General features: G+C 42.5%; 1 protein-coding gene across 1 annotated transcript in view; it reads right to left on the bottom strand.

The window, feature by feature from the left end:
• The window catches only part of LOC148019832 (intraflagellar transport protein 172-like), a 324,662-nt gene that overhangs the window by 46,335 nt on the left and 260,146 nt on the right, over window positions 1-18,181 (bottom strand). The window contains exon 34 of the mRNA XM_087700018.1: window positions 17,033-17,174. Within this exon, the coding sequence (XP_087556144.1) occupies window positions 17,033-17,174 (142 nt within the window). The remainder of the gene's footprint in view (window positions 1-17,032; window positions 17,175-18,181) is intronic.

Here is an 18,181-nt window from a genome sequence, read left to right as displayed (position 1 = left end):
TTCTGGACTTGGGACAATTTCAAACCCTCTCTTTTCCAACATCATCTGCAGCCATCTGAGGATAGATCAACGGCCACTCATTTGGATGCGTTACTTCAAACACATGGTTGAATACTTGCATGACTCACTCTGTGATTGGTTGCTTAATAGGACGTGGTGAAATGGGACACCCTTTGTTCAAGTGGTACATCAAGATGCACCTGACTCCTCAGCTGAGAAACTGACATTACCTTGAGTGATTGGATCATCTTGAGTGACATTACCATGACTAGATCATTGGGCTGATGGAGAGTCTATAACACTAAGAGAAAGAAAATGGAGAGGAAGCTTTGCATTCAGATTATTCCTGCCTCTTCCATTTCCTTAGATGGACAGCCCTGTGGCATATTTAGCGTACTCGGAATACCTTCACTTTTGATTCAATATCGGGCATCCATGGCCATGTGGCCCGTGTTCACAGTTTTGTGTTATGGCAGACCTCCTCTATGGTGTCAGCTGATCTGGTTCTTCTTGATATTGCTGCTCCCTAACTGGATATTGTTCGCTCCACACCAGCTGTCCTTTTTGTGTGACATTTCTGTGTTAAAGTCTTGGTAGACATTCATTTGTGTCCATTTTTTCTTTGCTGACTTGATGGTCTGATGTAAATATTTACTACTAAATTCAATTATCTTCACGAAAAAAAAGAAAAAAGAAAATGAAAAGGAAGAAAAACTCACTCTTATATCTTAGAGATGAAAAATAAAGATCCTTCTCTATGGCAAGCCTTTATAGATGTGGATTAGGGTCCAAGTCTAGCTGCCCTCTCAAGGCGGCTAAGAGTCTGATCTTTCAGCTTCTTGATCATAGTGCTTGACTACAGAGGAAGAATAAGATAGAGAAACAAAACTTGACCCCATTGTGGCATGGTTCAAGTATCGCTAGTGCTTTTCAAATTTACTTTTCAAATTAAACCAAATATTCTTTTGCCTATGGTTCAATTAATGCATGACGAATTTTACACGCTTGCTCTGGTGGAACGATGGCTTCACTGTAAGGGTTAACCTGGTCTCCAAAGATGCATGGATGCCTTAACATTTTGAATATTCATATGCATGAATTGGCTAGAAATTCCACTCTTCTTGCAGTATTCTGTGAGCAAAAGTAACCTTTGAATATTTTGTTAGTACATTTATTTGCAGAGACTTCCGTCTGTGTTGATGCTTTTGGTCAATGGTCTGTTGAATATTCAGACCTTGTTGGTAGACTCTGTGAGGAAATACCCCAACTCTGTGATTGGAAATCATTCATTATGGTAGGTAGTAGTTGACATTGATGGGCATCACAACCAATCTGATGGGCTAAAATGCCAGACCATCAGAGGGGTGGTATGAAAGAAGGTGTCCGAATCCCAAATCTGCAAGAAATTCTCCCTTTTCTTCCTCATTCTCTTAGAACTGCCCTACATCCTCCTCACTTTTCCATAGGAATGTAGAAGCTCTGGGTGTAGAATGCATACTAAGCATATTTGGAGGAAGGTCAAGAAACTATAATGCCGTTGGAGCCACTATGTCTAGCCGATTCATGACCGATAACAGGTGCAGCCTCTCCCATCTCCCACAAAGGGTATTATGATCTTTGTCATAATCCTTGAAAGAGTCTTTGCAATGGAGACACCTTAAAGGTCTATAGCATGCTTGCAACTTGCAGTCCAAGTTGTAGCATGCAATAATGCTAGCAATCAACTCCCATCTATGACAGCGTGGTTGTGTCCACTATGCTTGCGAGTAGTTTGGAGTTGGGATCCTTCTCAGATGCTAGCCAATGATGAGAAAGCAGTGGCTCCCCTGAAAATCCTCATATCCACATGTTGGGCCTTTGTCTATGACCCAAGCTACTACCCCCTAAGCCTCAACCATGGTCTCTACTATGCCATCAAAGAGCATCTTGAGGGCTCTTCTTCATACATACTGAGCTCAAGGACAGTCTCATAGGTAGTGTCTTTGTATCTTCTCCAGCCAACCACAGCCACACGTCATTGGTGTTGGGTATTTGACTCACGCCTCACTTACGCCTACGCTCATATGGGAGTGTCGGTGATTAGTAGGACACTGGGGCACTTTTTACTCTCGGTAGGAGAGGTTTTTTCCCCTAGACTTATAGTCTTATTGTCGTATGTGCTTATGTGCTTATGTTACACACTTATGGGCACTTAGTGTGTGTTGGGTGTGAACACCCCCTACAACCCTAAGTTTAAGGGTTGTACTTTGTACTTTCTGGTCACTCTTTCAGTCTATTCTCTTGGGTGTCGTGCTTCACTCTGTCTCTCACTCTCACACTGTCTACTGAACTCACAGCTGCACCTCAATACTTCCATCTCACATTTGGTATCAGAGCAGTCTTCTGTTTGCTGTCTGCAGCCCTCGCTAGCTCTGCCCAGTCGACTTGCAGCTCATCTGCCCGCCAGCACCGTCTAATCCTGTTCGAAAGCCCCAGTCAGTTTCACCCTGTACCTGCGTACTGCCGCTGCACCTGCAGAAGCCGCCATCTCAGCCAGACGTGCTCCTGTGCCCGTCAGTCTGCCAGCGTGCAGACTCTCTCGCCAGCGTGCAGCTCCAACTCGTCAGGTCTGGGCGCCGCCTGTCACCAGCGCGACCTGTCTCGAGGGCCACCTGTTTCCTGCGCCGCCTGCCTGAAGCCCATTCGTCTGTCTGAAGCGACGCCAGCGCCAGTGCCGCCTGTCTAAAGCGCCACCTGTTGGTGGCCGCCTGCCTCTGGCACGTCAGCAGCCCGCCCGACACCATCTGACCAAGCCTGCCCGACACCGTCTGACCAGCGACCGTCAGCCTGCAGTCCACGTCAGTAAACCTGCGTCCCGTTCGCCCGCTCTGACAGCCCGACGACTTCTGTTTAACCAGCGACCTGCCACACTGCCCCGTCCGCTTGCAATCCACGTCAGGTATTTTTTAACAAAATTTTTTATTTTAGTCCAGAATCAATTTCTGGCAGAGGAGGTTCATACGCAGCAGGGACCGCATACACGATACAGGTGTGGGATAAATTTGAATGTAGATGAGTATTTTTCGGATGCACAGTTGATATCCACCACCTTGAATTCCTTACCTCCTTCGTACTTGTCTTTTCATGCTGCATTGAACCTCACCATGAGGATTGCTGAGCACCCACTCACTTTTATTCAGCTGGTTAGTTTGCTTCTAGAGGAGGAGCAAACAAGGAAAAATAGTAATGTGGATGCTATAGTCTCTGAGCAGGCTTTTGTGGCAAGACAGAAAGGCAAAAACAACAAGGTGAAAAATGCTCCACAGAGTTCTGGCACTTCGGGCACATCGCAGAATCAGACACAAGGGGGGACGCAAGCTAAAAAGGAAAAATGTCATTATTGTAAGAAGCCAGGCCACTATATCACTGAGTGCAGGAAGCGCATTGCCAAAGAGAAGGAGTCAGGAATGTCTGTTTTTACTACTCCTTCCACTGCTAGTGAGTCCGCGTCCTTTGTTGTGGACAGGGACTATTGTTTTTACACTTGCAGTTATGACATCTCTTGGGCCGATAGAGCACTTAGCTCTAGAGAGGATGCTGACACTTGGTTCTTTGACAGTGGTGCTTTTAGACATATTACATCTCGCAGAGATTTGTTTGCTTCAGTTAGTGCATCTCCCGTTGGGAAATCTGTACAGTGTGCCAATAATGCATCGTACCCTGTTCGTGGTATTGGGGAGATTCAGCTCACAGCCATTGATGGCTCTATTCTCCGGCTGCAGGATGCTTTGTTTGTGCCTGGAATCAAGAAGAATTTGCTTTCTATTTCTTCTTTGGCATGTTGTGGTTTGCAGGGTCACATTTGATCATGACCGTTGCATGGTTAGAGATAAAGAACGCATGACTTTGGTCTTGACAGGATCTTTGTGTCATGGTTTATATGAGTTGGATGCTCTTTCAGTAGATCAGTCGGCATATTTGACATCCACTCTTACTCCTGCTATGATATAGGCGGAGTTATGGCATGCTCGTTTGGGGCATGTAAACTTTGGCAGTTTGATGCTTTTGCAGCGTACTCAGATGCTGGATGGCTTACCTCTCTTGGAGAGACCTCCTGAGCACTTATGCGAGGGATGCATTTTGGTTAAAATGCATCGTTTCTCATTTTCCCGTAATGTTGCTTTCAGAGCAACAACCAGATTGCAGTTGATGCATTCAGATGTTTGTGGGCCTATGCAAACAATGTCATTGGGCGGTTGTTACTATTTTGTGACATTCATTGATGACTTTACACGTTTTTGTTGGGTCTACTGTTTGAAAAAGAAGTCAGAAGTGTATGATGCATTTTTGCTTTCAGTGCACTTGTTGAAAATCAATCTGGATGCAAAATTAAGACTCTCCGTTCGGACCGAGGGGGGGAATACATGTCCTCTATGCTGAATTCTTTTTTGAAGCAGAAAGGCATAGTCCATCAGTACACTACTGCCTATACTCCACAGCAGAATGGGGTAGCAGAGATGAAGAATCGGTCACTCATGGAGATGGCCAGATGTATGCTGAAGGCAAAGAGCTTGCCTCATAGTTTTTGGATGGAAGCAATCATGTGTGCTTGCCATATTTTGAACAGATGTCCTACAAAAGCCTTGAAGACCATCACACCTTTTGAGGCTTGGAACATCCGTAAACCTTCTGTTGGCCACTTTCGTACCTTTGGGTGTCTTGCCTATGCCCATATTCCCCAGGTACTTAGAAAAAAGTTGGACAACAAGGCTGTTAAGTGCATTTTTATGGGATATAGCAATGAGAGCAAAGGGTACAGACTCTATGATCCCGTTACAAAGAAGGTTTTTGTCAGCAGGGATGTTGTTTTTGATGAAAAATCAAAATTATCCTTGGCTGGTTTGGACACATATCAGGCTGCCCGTGATGTTTTTGAAGGGCTGCTGCTCATTACTTTTGGTGATTCAGCTGGAGCTTCAGAAAATGAACCTAATGTTCAGCCAGCTGCTCCTATGGAAAGTGCAGAAATTCAGCCATTGGCTGATCGGAATATTCAGCATAATGCTGAAACTGAAATTCAGCAAGAGCTTGCACACAGTCAGGAAGCTAGACAGTTACCTAGATGGTATTTGCAGACTATGCAAGATAGTCCTTTGGATGCACCCATGGCTGGTCGTACTAGAAGGCAAACTCGTTTGCATGATTCAGCACATACCATGGAGTTTGTTATGGCAGCAAGTACTTTTGATAATGAAGAGCCTGAATGTTATGAGGATGCACAACACAGTGTGCATTGGATGGTAGCAATGCAAGCTGAATTAGATTCTATTACTAAGAATCAAACTTGGGATTTGGTGTCCTTGCCATTTGGGAAGAAAGCCATTGGAACGAAATGGGTCTACAAACTAAAAAGGAAAGCAGATGGATCCATTGATAAATACAAGGCACGGCTTGTAGCTAAAGGCTACGCACAGAAAAAGGGCATTGATTATGAGGAGTTATTTGCTCCTACTTCCCATATGACGACCATCAGGTCTATGATTGCTTTGGCTGCACATTATGGTTGGACAGTGCATCAGCTAGATATCAAGACTGCATTTTTACATGGAGAACTTCAGGAGGAAGTTTATGTACAGCAGCCCATTGGTTTTGCAGTTGAAGGCTCAGAACATTTGGTATGCAAGCTCAAAAAGGCACTATATGGTTTGAAACAAGCTCCTAGAGCTTGGTATGCAAAAATAGATGCTTTCTTGCTTGGTCAAGGGTTTCTAAACAGCTCATCTGAGTCTACCCTTTACGTATGTAAAGAAGGGGGATCTATGCTGATTATATGTCTTTATGTTGATGACCTTTTGCTCACTGGAACACATGCTGATCAGATTTCAGCATTCAAACAAAATTTGCAGCAAACTTTTGACATGTCTGACTTGGGAGTTTTGCATTACTACTTGGGCATCCAGTTCATACATGATGCTCGAGGTATTGGGCTATCACAATCAAGGTATATTGGGCAGCTTCTTGAGAAGTTTGGCTTACAGGATTGCAAGCCAGTTTGTACTCCCATGGAACCTGGACTGAAACTGTCATTACATGATGACAGTGATTTGTCTGATATACATACATATGCTCCTGCAGTTGGATGTCTTATCTATCTATGCAACACTAGGCCGGACATACAGTTTGTAGTTTCAGCTTTGAGCAAGTATATGCATCAGCCACGTATGTCACATTGGCAAGGTGTCAAGCGTGTTTTTCATTACTTGCAGGGTACTCGATCTCTTGGGTTGCTTTATGCCAAGGGGGGACCACTGCAGTTACATGCTTACAGTGATTCTGATTGGGCTGATGATTATGATACACGTCACTCCACTAGTGGCAATTGTTTGTTTCTTGGCTCTTCTTGCATTTCTTGGCTTAGCAAGAAACAATCCACTGTTGCCACATCGTCATGTGAAGTTGAATACAAGGCAGCTTTCACTACCACAGTTGAATGAGTATGGCTTAGATGCTTGCTAGCTGATTTGGATGTATCTGTTACGGAGCCTACTCCTTTGTTCACTGACAGTCAGAGTGCCATTGCAGTGGCACGGAACCCAGTGTTTCATGCCCGCATGAAACACATTCCATTATCACTTTGTCAGAGAGAGGCTACATGTAGGTGATATCAGCCTTGTCTATTGTCCTACCACCAGTAATGTGGCAGACATCTTCACCAAAGCTCTTCCTCGTGACAAATTTGAAGCATTTCGCGATGCTTTAAATTTGATATCCTTTGGTGGCGGATGATCCTTGTACTCTTGATCACTCTTCACTCCAGGGGGGGTTGTTGGATATTTGACTCACGCCTCACTTACGCCTACGCTCATATGGGAGTGTCGGTGATCAGTAGGACACTGGGGCACTTTTTACTCTCGGTAGGAGAGGTTTTTTCCCCCAGACTTATAGTCTTATTGTCGTATGTGCTTATGTGCTTATGTTACACACTTATGGGCACTTAGTGTGTGTCGTGTGTGAACACCCCCTACAACCCTAAGTTTAAGGGTTGTACTTTGTACTTTCTGGTCACACTCTTTCAATCTATTCTCTTGGGTGTAACCAAGCCATGTACAATGTGCTAAGCTTCTATGAACTAACAACCATAGGAAGTGGGATATCTTCCTAGGCCAAAAGTTGTCATCCAACCTCCAAAGGTCTAACAGGAAATAATCGGAGGTTTCCTATCTGTATTGATGAGAAGTGGTCGTTGGATGTGCTTTGATCTTACTCCTCTAAATCATCCTCCCCATCTTGGTAGAATAGCCAAAGGTGACCACATCTCACGGCCTGTCAAGAAATGAATCACTCCAAATGCAATTTTCTAGATCCCATTATAATATCTCAAGGGGCTTCCTCTGATAGGCCCCAATGTCTCCATCCATCTATTAGGTAGGTGACTGGGTTTAGTGGCAATAGAGTCTAACTCATCCTGCATGGTCTGCAAAGGGTTAGACTCTACATGGGATTTGCAAGGGTTAGACTCTATCATAACCAAGCCATGTACAATGTGCTAAGCTTCTATGAGCTAACAACCATAGGAAGTGGGATATCTTCCTAGGCCAAAAGTTGTCATCCAACCTCCTCCAAAGGTCTAACAGGAAATAATCTGAGGTTTCCTATCTGTGTTGATGAGAAGTGGTTGCTGGATGTGCTCTGATCTTACTCCTCTAAATCATCCTCCCCATCTTGGTAGAATAGCCAAAGGTGACCACATCTCACGGCCTGTCAAGAAATGAATCACTCCAAATCCAATGTTCTAGATCCCATTATAATATCTCAAGGGGCTTCCTCTGATAGGCCCCAATGTCTCCATCCATCTATTAGGTAGGTGACTGGGTTTAGGTTGATGCATCACCTCCTCTCATGGTGTGTCACTACTTTGACCCTTTGTTTAGATCATCTTATGAACTTTGCTTGACCCAAGTCCTCTCTATGAAGATGACCATCCTCTTCCACCATGAACGTGAATATCCCATCTCTACTAGTTGCAATGACCCCGAGAAAGATGCCCCTCTGGAGGAGAGGCCAATATAAGTGTGAGAAGTGGATGCATCTGTCCTCCACTCAGGAGGTACTCCCTTTGTCACGGCCTTTGTCATAGCTCAATAGTGATTGAAGAGAAGTGTTGTCTTCTCTTCTCTTTAACTCTTGTCGATGGTAGCTATTGGAGGCTAGATGAAAAAAATGTTCATGCTCTAATGATAGCAGCTGCGAATGTGACTTTTTGTCTAGACATCCTAAAAGATTGAGTGAATATTAGGCTGCCATGGGCCTCCACATGCAGGTGTAATAGATTGAATTGTTATTACTGGGAAAGGTCCTATAAAGAGGAAAATGGCAATTGCTAGGTGTAAGAGAGGTGGAGCTAATTGTAGAGACATTCATCATGTCTTTGGAGCTGTCTTGATTCATGGTCGCTACTTAACCATTAGACCACGATCTCAAGTGTAATTTCATAATGCCAATTCTAGCGAGTACTTTTGGTTGTTTAATGAATACCTTTCTCCTCGCCCATAGTTCTCTTACTTCTTTGCATGGAGCCAATTTTGGGCCCTGTGGACGATACGGATGGCATACAACCATCCCCAATTCAGGTCTTCATATTTAAAACCTGAATTTTTTAATGTGGTTCTAACATTGGTTCACAAAAGATTAAAAAGGGTCAAGGTGGCCATTGCCAGATGTTGGTTGTAGTAGAATTAGTATAATATGGCATATGCTAAAGTTTGTAGGCGTCACATTGAAATAGTTCGTTTGCCCTTAGTTGTCACCGTCAGTCGAATCCCTTTGGGTTTTTGTTTTTTAATATGCAAGGTAACATGCCAAGTATTGTGCCAAGTGGTTATCTTATCTTAATTCTTAATTTCTCATTATACAAGAATTTAGATTGGGAGTTCTTGGAGGGTACTATGTTGAGGATAGGATTTTTAGAGTAGCGCGTTAGAGGGATGGCAATCTTTCACTCCTTTGCACACAATCACATCCTAGTTAGTGGTATAGAGGTGACCTTGACTTTAATGAGCTCTTGGATGTAGAGTTCATGAATGATACAACCGTGTACCTTGTTGGGAATGAGGCCAATATAACGGCCTTTGTAGTAGCAATGGGTGGTTTTAAGCTTGGAGATCAATAACACTTGTTCTAGATTAGTTAGCTCCACCCTCAATTTAAGAATTTGGGGCAGCTGCTCTCTTAATCCACCTCTCTAGATCAAGGTTGTTGGGATGTAAAGGTCCTTTATTCACCTCCGTGTATCGTACACGTGTATTATTATATTGTACATGTGAATGTACCCTTACGTGCCGCAAGTATAAATAAATTTTATTCCTTGTGTACCAACACATTGTTGGTACACCCAAATTAGATCATACTCTCTTTCTCTATCACTCTCACTCACCTGTACACTCCTGCTGCAAATCTTCATGCTTCCTCTATCCGTGCACTCTCAACAACTGGTATCAGAGCACAGGCTATGCACGCTTCTGAGACCAATAGGTAGGCTGCAGCTCAACAAGTCGCATGCAAATGACTAGCAAAGGTTGACTTGAAGAAAAACGATCTGTGCAACACAGGTCGTGCGGAAGACTGGCGGGCAGTCGAGTGGAAGACATGCAGGCAACTGACAGGCGACAGCCGCAGGCGAATAGCCGAGGCAACACGCATGTGGACCAGTGACAGGAAACGGGAACGGGAGCACGTGGAAGCTCAGGAGGTGTGCGTGACGAGCCGGCGACAGTGGGCGATGTGGGTTTCTGACAGGACGGACTGAAGCGACGTGAATTAGAAATTCTAGTTTACTTTTATTTCTCCCCTTCCGGGCGTTCACACGCATAAGCACAGATTACAAATCTGTGCAAATCTGCTTCGGGAAATTTGGGGCTTTTCCCAGATTTGATGTTGTTTATGCTTGACAGTGACATTTGTGTCAGAAATCACAGACATTGTGAATGTTGAGCTCAGTTAAATTGGGGATTTTGCCAAATTTTTTGGAATTTTGCTCACCCGAGTAAAATTTCTTGACATTAGACCTTGGAAAATTGGGGCTTTTCATGTATTGATGAAATTTTGTTCAGCTGGGTCAGATTGGCTGACATTTACGCACTGTTAGACTTGAAAATTTGGGATTTTGTGCAGATTTGGGTAAATTTCTGTAGTATTTGCCCGTGTGGTGGTTGGTTTATGTAAAAACAACAGAGGTTTATTGCTGGTTGGGCAAGAACAGCAGTGTATTTGCTGGTTTAGCTTGTGCTCATGCAGTTCAATGCATTTACACTTGTGTTTGTGATAAAAATGGCTGCAACTTCTTCCAATTTTGACATTAAGAGTTTGATGGAAATCAAACGCTTTGATGGTCAGGGTTTTGACCTTTGAAAAGGCCGTATTAGGGCATATTGTTCTTAAAGGATTGTGAGGATGCTTTCAGGAAGATAAACCCACACAAATGTCTGATGCAGGGCCAGAGTCAACAAAAAAGCTGTGCTTATATGAAGATGGGTGCCACTGATGACATTTTGACAGACATTAAGGGCTTAGATACTGGTCATGCAATATGGGAGAAATTAAAAACTGCTTATGAGATCACCACACTTGTTAATCAAGTGCATTTAATGCGCAAGTTAGTGAATATGCAACTGGATGAGTAAAAAAGAATGCAGGAGACAAAAAGAAGAAAGAGGATAAGACAGATGTATCTGAGGCAGCCAAAGGCAAGGAAAAGGCCAATGTGGCCTCCACTGCAGTCATAGAGGAGCTCTCGGATGTAGAGACTGATGTACTATGTGCAGTAGGTTATAATGCTCTTGTATGTCACATGCAAGATATGTAGATTACTGAGGTTGATGTGATTGATGCACTTTTGTCAGTTGATGATGGTGTCACTCAAACTTGGATTGTAGACTTTGGTGCCTTTTTCCATGTAACTCCTTGCTTGGAGTGTTTTGCTATGTTCAATGCAGACAGTTATGGAAAAGCATATCTTGGAAATAACCATGCTTGCAGCATTGATGGGATAGGCACTGTATACTTGTCCTTGGATAATGGGCAAGAGCTTGTGTTGAAATGTCAGATATGTGCTTGGCATCAAGAAGAGTTTACTATCTGTTGGTCAGCTTGACTTGCATGGTTACACTACACTGTTTGGTGGTGGTTTGTGGAAATTGAAAAAGGGTTCCATGCTGATTGCAAAAGGAACCAAGAAGGGCACTTTGTATTGTCTACACTGTAAAGCTTTGAATGGCAAGTTTTTTGCAGTTGCTGAAATTGGCTGTCATTTGGAGTTGTGGCACAAGAGATTAGGCCATATGAGCCAGAGAGCCGATGGTAGAGACCCGTCCCGTGTGTGCAGAGGGAAATAGAAACGTACCTGACTCCAATTGTCGTACGTCCCTCAATCTCACCTCTCGGAATTGATTGAGGAGAAACACTAGTCACACTCAACCCACCCTCTGTCTCACACTCTATTGAAAGATACAGAGGGCAGTCCATTCCTGAAACCCATTGATGTAATCCTCACATTCACTTGTGCAGAGGTTGTATGCATTGTGCAAATTTGATGGTGCAACAGTGCATCACGCCCTATGCCGGCATGTAGTGCAAGAAGGAAGGCCAGGGAGCCTTATGGTGCAGTGCACATGAATAGATCGTGTGTTGTGCATTAAAAAGCCCAACCCATGTGTGCAACACTTCATTCACAGACTTGATGTCCTTACCTCTTTGAAGAGGGTTGATGGAAAAGGCTCTAAACTTGATTTTTGTAATGATTGTCAGTTTGGAAAGCAAATGAAAAATTCCTTTTACTATGGTGTTTCCCGTAAGTCCAATGTCTTGGACTTAGTGCATTCTGATGTATGTAGTATGCCCGTGAAATCATTGGGTGGTACTGCATATTTTGTCTCTTTTATTGATGATTGTTCTAGGAAGATTTGGGTTTATTTGTTGAAAAAGAAAAGTGAAGTGTTTGCTGTTTTTAAAACTTTTCATGCATTTGTGACCATTCAGACAGGTAGAAAGCTGAAATGCTTGAGTTTAAGTCTTTTTGTGACTTGGAATCAAGAGGGAGCTTACAGCTCCTTACAGCCCTTCTCCAAATGGTGTGGTTGAAAGATACAATAGGAATTTATGTGAGAGAATGCGGTGCAAGCTATCCATTGCTAATCTCCAAAATGAATTTTGGGAAGAGGCACTTAAAACTACGGTTCACATTTGCAACCGCTCTCCAAACAGGTCCTTAAATAATGGCATCCTTGAGGAGGTTTGGTTTGGCAAATCGGCCTCATATGACCATTTACGGATATTTGGTTGTGATGCTTTTGTGTATGTTAGAGATGAGTTGAGAAGTAAACTTGACCCGAAATCCATAAGGCATTTTCATGGGTTATGGTGATGAGGGTGAATTTGGCTATAGAGTGTGATTACCATAGTCCAAGAAAATTGCTCGCAGCCGTAATGTTGTGTTTAATGAGGCAAAGTTGCTGAAAAGTACTTTAGCCTTTTGATGAAGACATGAAAAAGGCTAAATTTCAGAATTTGCAGCCACCTATTACTTCAAATGATGAGCCTCATGATGCTGTACCATAGGCTAAAACTGATGATCAGCCGGTTATTTTTGAGCCAGATGATGATGGACAACAAAATAGACTTGTTGATTATAAAAATGCAGGTGTTGGAAATGAAAATGAAGGTGAGCCTCTAGATGTAGACCTGATTCCCGAGAATGTAGATCATTGGGTATGCAGGTCTATATGCTTAAGAAGGCAGCCACATAGGTATGACCCCTCTTTGCACTATGTGATGCTTACAGATGAGGGTGAGCCCCTTACATATAAAGAGGCCAAGTCATGCAAATTCAGCAGTAAGTGGGAGCTAGCTATGCAGGAAAAGATTAAATCTCTGGATGCTAATGATACTTGGGATCTTGTGTCGTTGCCCAAAGGAAGAAAGTCTCTTCCAAACAAATGGATTTACAAAGTAAAGACAGTTGATGGGAAACCCAAGTACAAGGCAAGACTGGTTGCCAAAGGGTATGCACAGAAGGAAGGGATTGACTTCCAAGAGGTCTTCTCACCTGTTATGAATACGACCACTTTATGTGTGCTTTCTGCTGTCAGTGCTGTATTGGATTTAGAGCTGTACCAAATGGATGTGAAAACAACTTTTTTGCATGGTGACATTAATGAGGAGATCTACATGAAACAGCCCGAGGGCTTTGTAGTTCTTGGAAAAGAGTAGTTGGTGTGTAAACTAAAACGCAGCTTGTATGCGATGAAGCAAGCACCACACCAGTGGTATAAAAAGTTTGACACCATAGCAGCCAGAAATGTAAAAAACGTTTAGAAACGAAACATTAGAAACATGTTTCGTAAGTTTCTTTCAAGGGGGGTAAAATAAGAAACGTGGGTTTTTTTATATAGAGATTTTTAATAGTTTTGATTGGGGAAAGAGGTTTTAAACCTCTATGGAACTCTCTCTTAAACAAAGAATGGCTAATTGAGCTTGAGTGATAATAGAGTCAATTGAGAATAATACATGATACGTTACATATCCATGATCCATTATTGACTTGTTACTTATGTCAAAGTTAGTCTTTGGATAAGCCATACTATGGTTTAGAACTCAAACATTATGATTCATATATATCATACAAAGAAAATTGAAATTAACATGTAAATAGCCTATCTATAATATGGAGTGAGTCAAGTTGCAATATCATGATTCTCATTTCAAAACAAACTGACAAAATGTCAAAATCAAGAATGAATAATACTATATCATAAATAACTCATAAATGAGACTAAAGTCGTATAATATTCAAATCTCAAGACAAGAATAGATACTAGATTGACAAAGTTTAATAACTAAATAAAATAAAAAAAATCAGTCTCTTATCCAAAATCATAAGCCCTCACAAGTCATTACACATCATCATTATCATGTTTAACATTGCTCACTAGTTTTTGTCAAAAAAACTATGTTTTGGGTTCCAACTCACCAAAAACATAAAAAAAGTTAAAAACGCCCACGTTTTTTACTCTCAGAAACGTTTACTCTCAGAAACGTCTCGTACTTTAAGAAACGTTTCGTAAGTTTCAAATTCAAAGAAACACGTTTCTTAGCTGCTATGTTTGACACTTTTATACTCTCTCATGGGTTTACACGCATCCATGCAGATTATTGTTTATACATGAAAAAGGATACAGATGGCAACCCCATCATACTTGTTTTGTATGTGGATGATATGTTGCTAGTTGGAAAAAGAAAGACTAGCATGGATGCTCTCAAAGATTAGTTGAAATCAACTTTCTCCATGAAAGATTTTGATAACTTGGGCATGAGAATTTGCAGGGATAGAACACAAAAATTGCTGTTCTTATCTCAAGAGAAGTACATTGAAAAGGCACTAGATAGATTTAACATGGCTAAAGCTAAGCCTCTTGGGTTGCCTTTACCTCCATATCTTAAGCTTAGTAAAGCCAGCAGGCCAAAAGATGACATGGAAGCCAATGCTATGAAGGGAGTCCCTTATGCATCAGCTTGTGGCTCTCTTATGTATGCTATGGTCGCTACTCGTTCAGACATTGCTTATGCAGTGGGAGCTGTGAACAGGTTTATGTCAAATCCTGGCAAACTACATTGGGAGGTTGTCAAGTGTATTCTTCGATATCTAAAGGGTACACAAAGAAAGTGTATTTGCTATGGGCAGGGTGTACCTAGTCTGCAGGGTTATTGTGATGCAGACATGGTAGGTGACTTGGACACTTGCAGGTCCACTAGCGGGTATGTCTTTATAGTTGCTAATGGGGCCAATTCTTGGTGCTTCAGGTTGCAGATCATTGTAGTACTGAGTACTACTGAAGCCGAATACATATCAGCTACTGAAGCTTCTAAGGAAGCTATATGGTTGAGCACACTTGTAAAGGATCTCGGCATGTCTATGAGTACTCCAATGTTAGGATGTGATAGCCAGTGCTGTGTATCTGGCTAAGAATGCCATGTATCATTCATGCACAAAGCATATAGATGTGCGATATCACTTTATCATACAGATTCTAGAAGATGGTCTAATCACATTGACCAAGATCAAAACACAGGACAACCTTGGAGATATTCTCACTAAAAATCTAAGCAAGGCTCGGCATGAGCATTGCATACGACTAGTGGGAGTTGGTTAAAGGTTCACTTTGGACCTTTAAGTGGGAGGTTGTTGGGATGTAAAGGTCCTTTATTCACCTCCGTGTATCGTACACATGTATTATTATGTTGTACATGTTACGTGCCCCAAGTATAAATACATTTTATTCTTTGTGTACCAACACATTGTTGGTACACCCAAATCAGATCGTACTCTCTTTCTCTGTCACTCTCACTCACCTGCACACTCCTGCTGCAAATCTTCACGCTTCCTCTATCCGCGCACTCTCAACAAAGGTTGGTTCATGTTTGAGCTGCATGTGCTTTGATCTTGTGCTGTCACCAAGCTCTGTTGCCTGTCACCTCACTTTGCTGCATGCTGCCTCACTTCTGCTTGCTGCCATTCTGTCCGTCACTCTGCTCCTACACAACATGCTGCTCCTGCCATTCGCTGCATGATAGTTTTGTCCAGGCTTGTTTGCCCTGCCACCCTGCAACCGGCGGTCAGCTCTGCCCAACATGTGTCTTCAGTCTTTCCTACCTTGTCTCCTACACCAGCTCTACTTTGCCCCTTCTCCACCTCTCCTGTTTTTCCTAGCCTCATAGCGGAGAGCCCGTGATCAACATTTTTTTTGGTGAAGAGGTTTAAATTAATGTATAGAAATATTTACATCAGGCCTTCAAGCCAGCCAAGCTTGATGAAAGACCGGCAGCCAACACACCCCTGGTCAACATTCTTGTTCCTCTCTCTCTCTTTTTTTTTTCGTAAATTCCTCTCTCTCTCTCTCTCTCTCTCTCTCTAACACACACACACACACACACACACACACACACACACACACACACACACACACACAATGCGTGCATGTGCGCAAGCGTGTGCACGTGTATACATACATACATATGTGTGTGTGTGTGTAGATGTATGTACACACACACACACACACACACACACACACACACACACACACGTGTGCGTATATATGTATGCATACATATATACATACATATGTACATATGTGTGTGTGTGTCAGGCTCCAATGCAGAGCCCACAGTTTCCACACTTCTCACGGCTGATACTATCCCACCGATCAGGTTTGATCCATATGTAGAGCTCCACATTAGAGATAGAGTGGTGGCCTTGGAGGCATCATATCTGGCATAGTGGCTGGTTAGTGACAGACCAACAGTGGACATGATATAGGCATCTCTCACAAGCACCCCTACAAGAAAACAAAAGTAACCCAACTAGGAAGGGGTGTTTTAGGGTCAGCTTCAACACACCAGGGCAGTCTGAGGCAGTGCTTGCCACAGGCCCATTGGATGTTTGGACGGCAGGCCTTCTTCAACAGGTGGATTGAGGGCAAGGATTACTCCATGCTTGGGATGGCACAACTATCACAGTTCATTTTCTGCATAGTCTCATAGTCTCCCATGTTTTCTCAGCACAAGGTGCCTGCACTGTCCACCCTTCTCCTGAGATTCTCATGGCACCCACTACTATGACTTTGCTGTCGTGTTTCCTTAGCTCTGCTCTAGCAAAATTCCAGTGGGAAAAGAGAGCACACTGCTTGGCAGCACGAGGCTGGCACACTCAGAGACACTACAAAGGGTGTGAATGATGAAAATGGAAAAATTTTAGATGAGAAATGAAGGGTATGAAAGGGAAAGTTTAAGAAACAAAAAGTAAAATTATTAGAGATATGGAACAGTCAACTGTAAAAAGATCTGGAGACAACTGCTCAACAAGGAAAATATATGTTTCAAATTATTGTTAAGATGCAATGCTCCACTGCAATTAGAGAAAGGTGTATAATTTATAAATAAGTTTTAACAACAGATGCTTGATGACATGACACTTTTAGAATAAAAGGTAATGTGATGTTAGTACCATTTGCAGTTTCTGCATGTCAGGCAGGGCTTTAAGATCTAACTGTAGGTAAATGTCTATAGCTTTATCAATGCTGTGATTTAATTCTGCTGCTTTTCCTTTTGCTAGAACTGTTTCCAAAGTGTCCATACCTCCATTCTTTCTGCAGTTGTGTGAGATAGTAAAATTCAAGAAACACTTTCCGTGTGTTTTGTCAAACCAGTGCTCTTTAATTTAATGTTCAAAGAGAAAATCCCTCCATGTGAGGGGTCTTATTATAGATAAAAGCTACAAACAATGGAAAATCAAATGTAAATACATCTGGTCTAACTCATGGATCCAATAGCAGTCTTCTAACCTTAATGCAAAGCCTGACAGAAGTAAGAGTCTACTTGTCAATCTGAGATGACAAGCACTAGTGGTGTGGTAGAAGCACAGGTCCATGAGCACCTCAATCTTGTCCTCTGCAGAATTTGAAAGACAAAATCCCTCCTATTTTACAGCTCTTAGCCTTTCAACTAGAGTTTGCAGACTTCCACGGACTCTTCTGTGGGATGCTGAGACTTGAAACACAGTCACCCGTATTGTACACCAGGTGGGAAGAGCCTAGATGCATCTAAGCAACAGTGCCCTTATATACACCTTGTTGGGAGCATCACTTTTTACTACGTGTGTCTAGATGTAGGAACCTGTTTCCAGGGACCACACCAATTGCCTCTGACAGAAAAGAAATATTTACATAGATGAAACTACTGAGTTTGGCAAGGGCCTACAGACTACAAGACAACTGAGTTAGTAGAGGACATAGCCGGTGGCAGCCAAGATATATTTTGGAGAAACAGAGCAGGAAGCCTAGGAGGAGCTGGTGTTTCATGTCTCGAGACACAGCCAAGGCATAATTTGTGATCTCTCTCTCGCTCTCAAGAGAGAGTGGGAGGGATAAATCTCTCCAAGATTGACCAGTTTTAAAATGTGGATTAGTGGCATTGCCATGGCGGAGATATAGTAAGGATCTTGCTAAAAAGTTTGAGAAGACAAGGAGCTTGATGTCAAGTCCTTTGAGAGAGAAATGCGACAAATGTGTAGATTAACATCTTTTCTTGCAAAGTACAAGATAATATCAATGATATCTTCTAGATTAAGGATGATACCTGAACGAAGCTTGGATCT

The sequence above is a fragment of the Lygodium microphyllum genome, chromosome 19 (assembly GCF_053477565.2).
Source record: "Lygodium microphyllum isolate KBCC chromosome 19, Lygodium_microphyllum_v1.1.10, whole genome shotgun sequence".
Taxonomy (NCBI): Eukaryota; Viridiplantae; Streptophyta; class Polypodiopsida; order Schizaeales; family Lygodiaceae; genus Lygodium; species Lygodium microphyllum.
The sequence above is the reverse complement of the archived record's forward strand: the minus strand, read 5'-3'. Positions and strand labels throughout refer to the sequence as shown.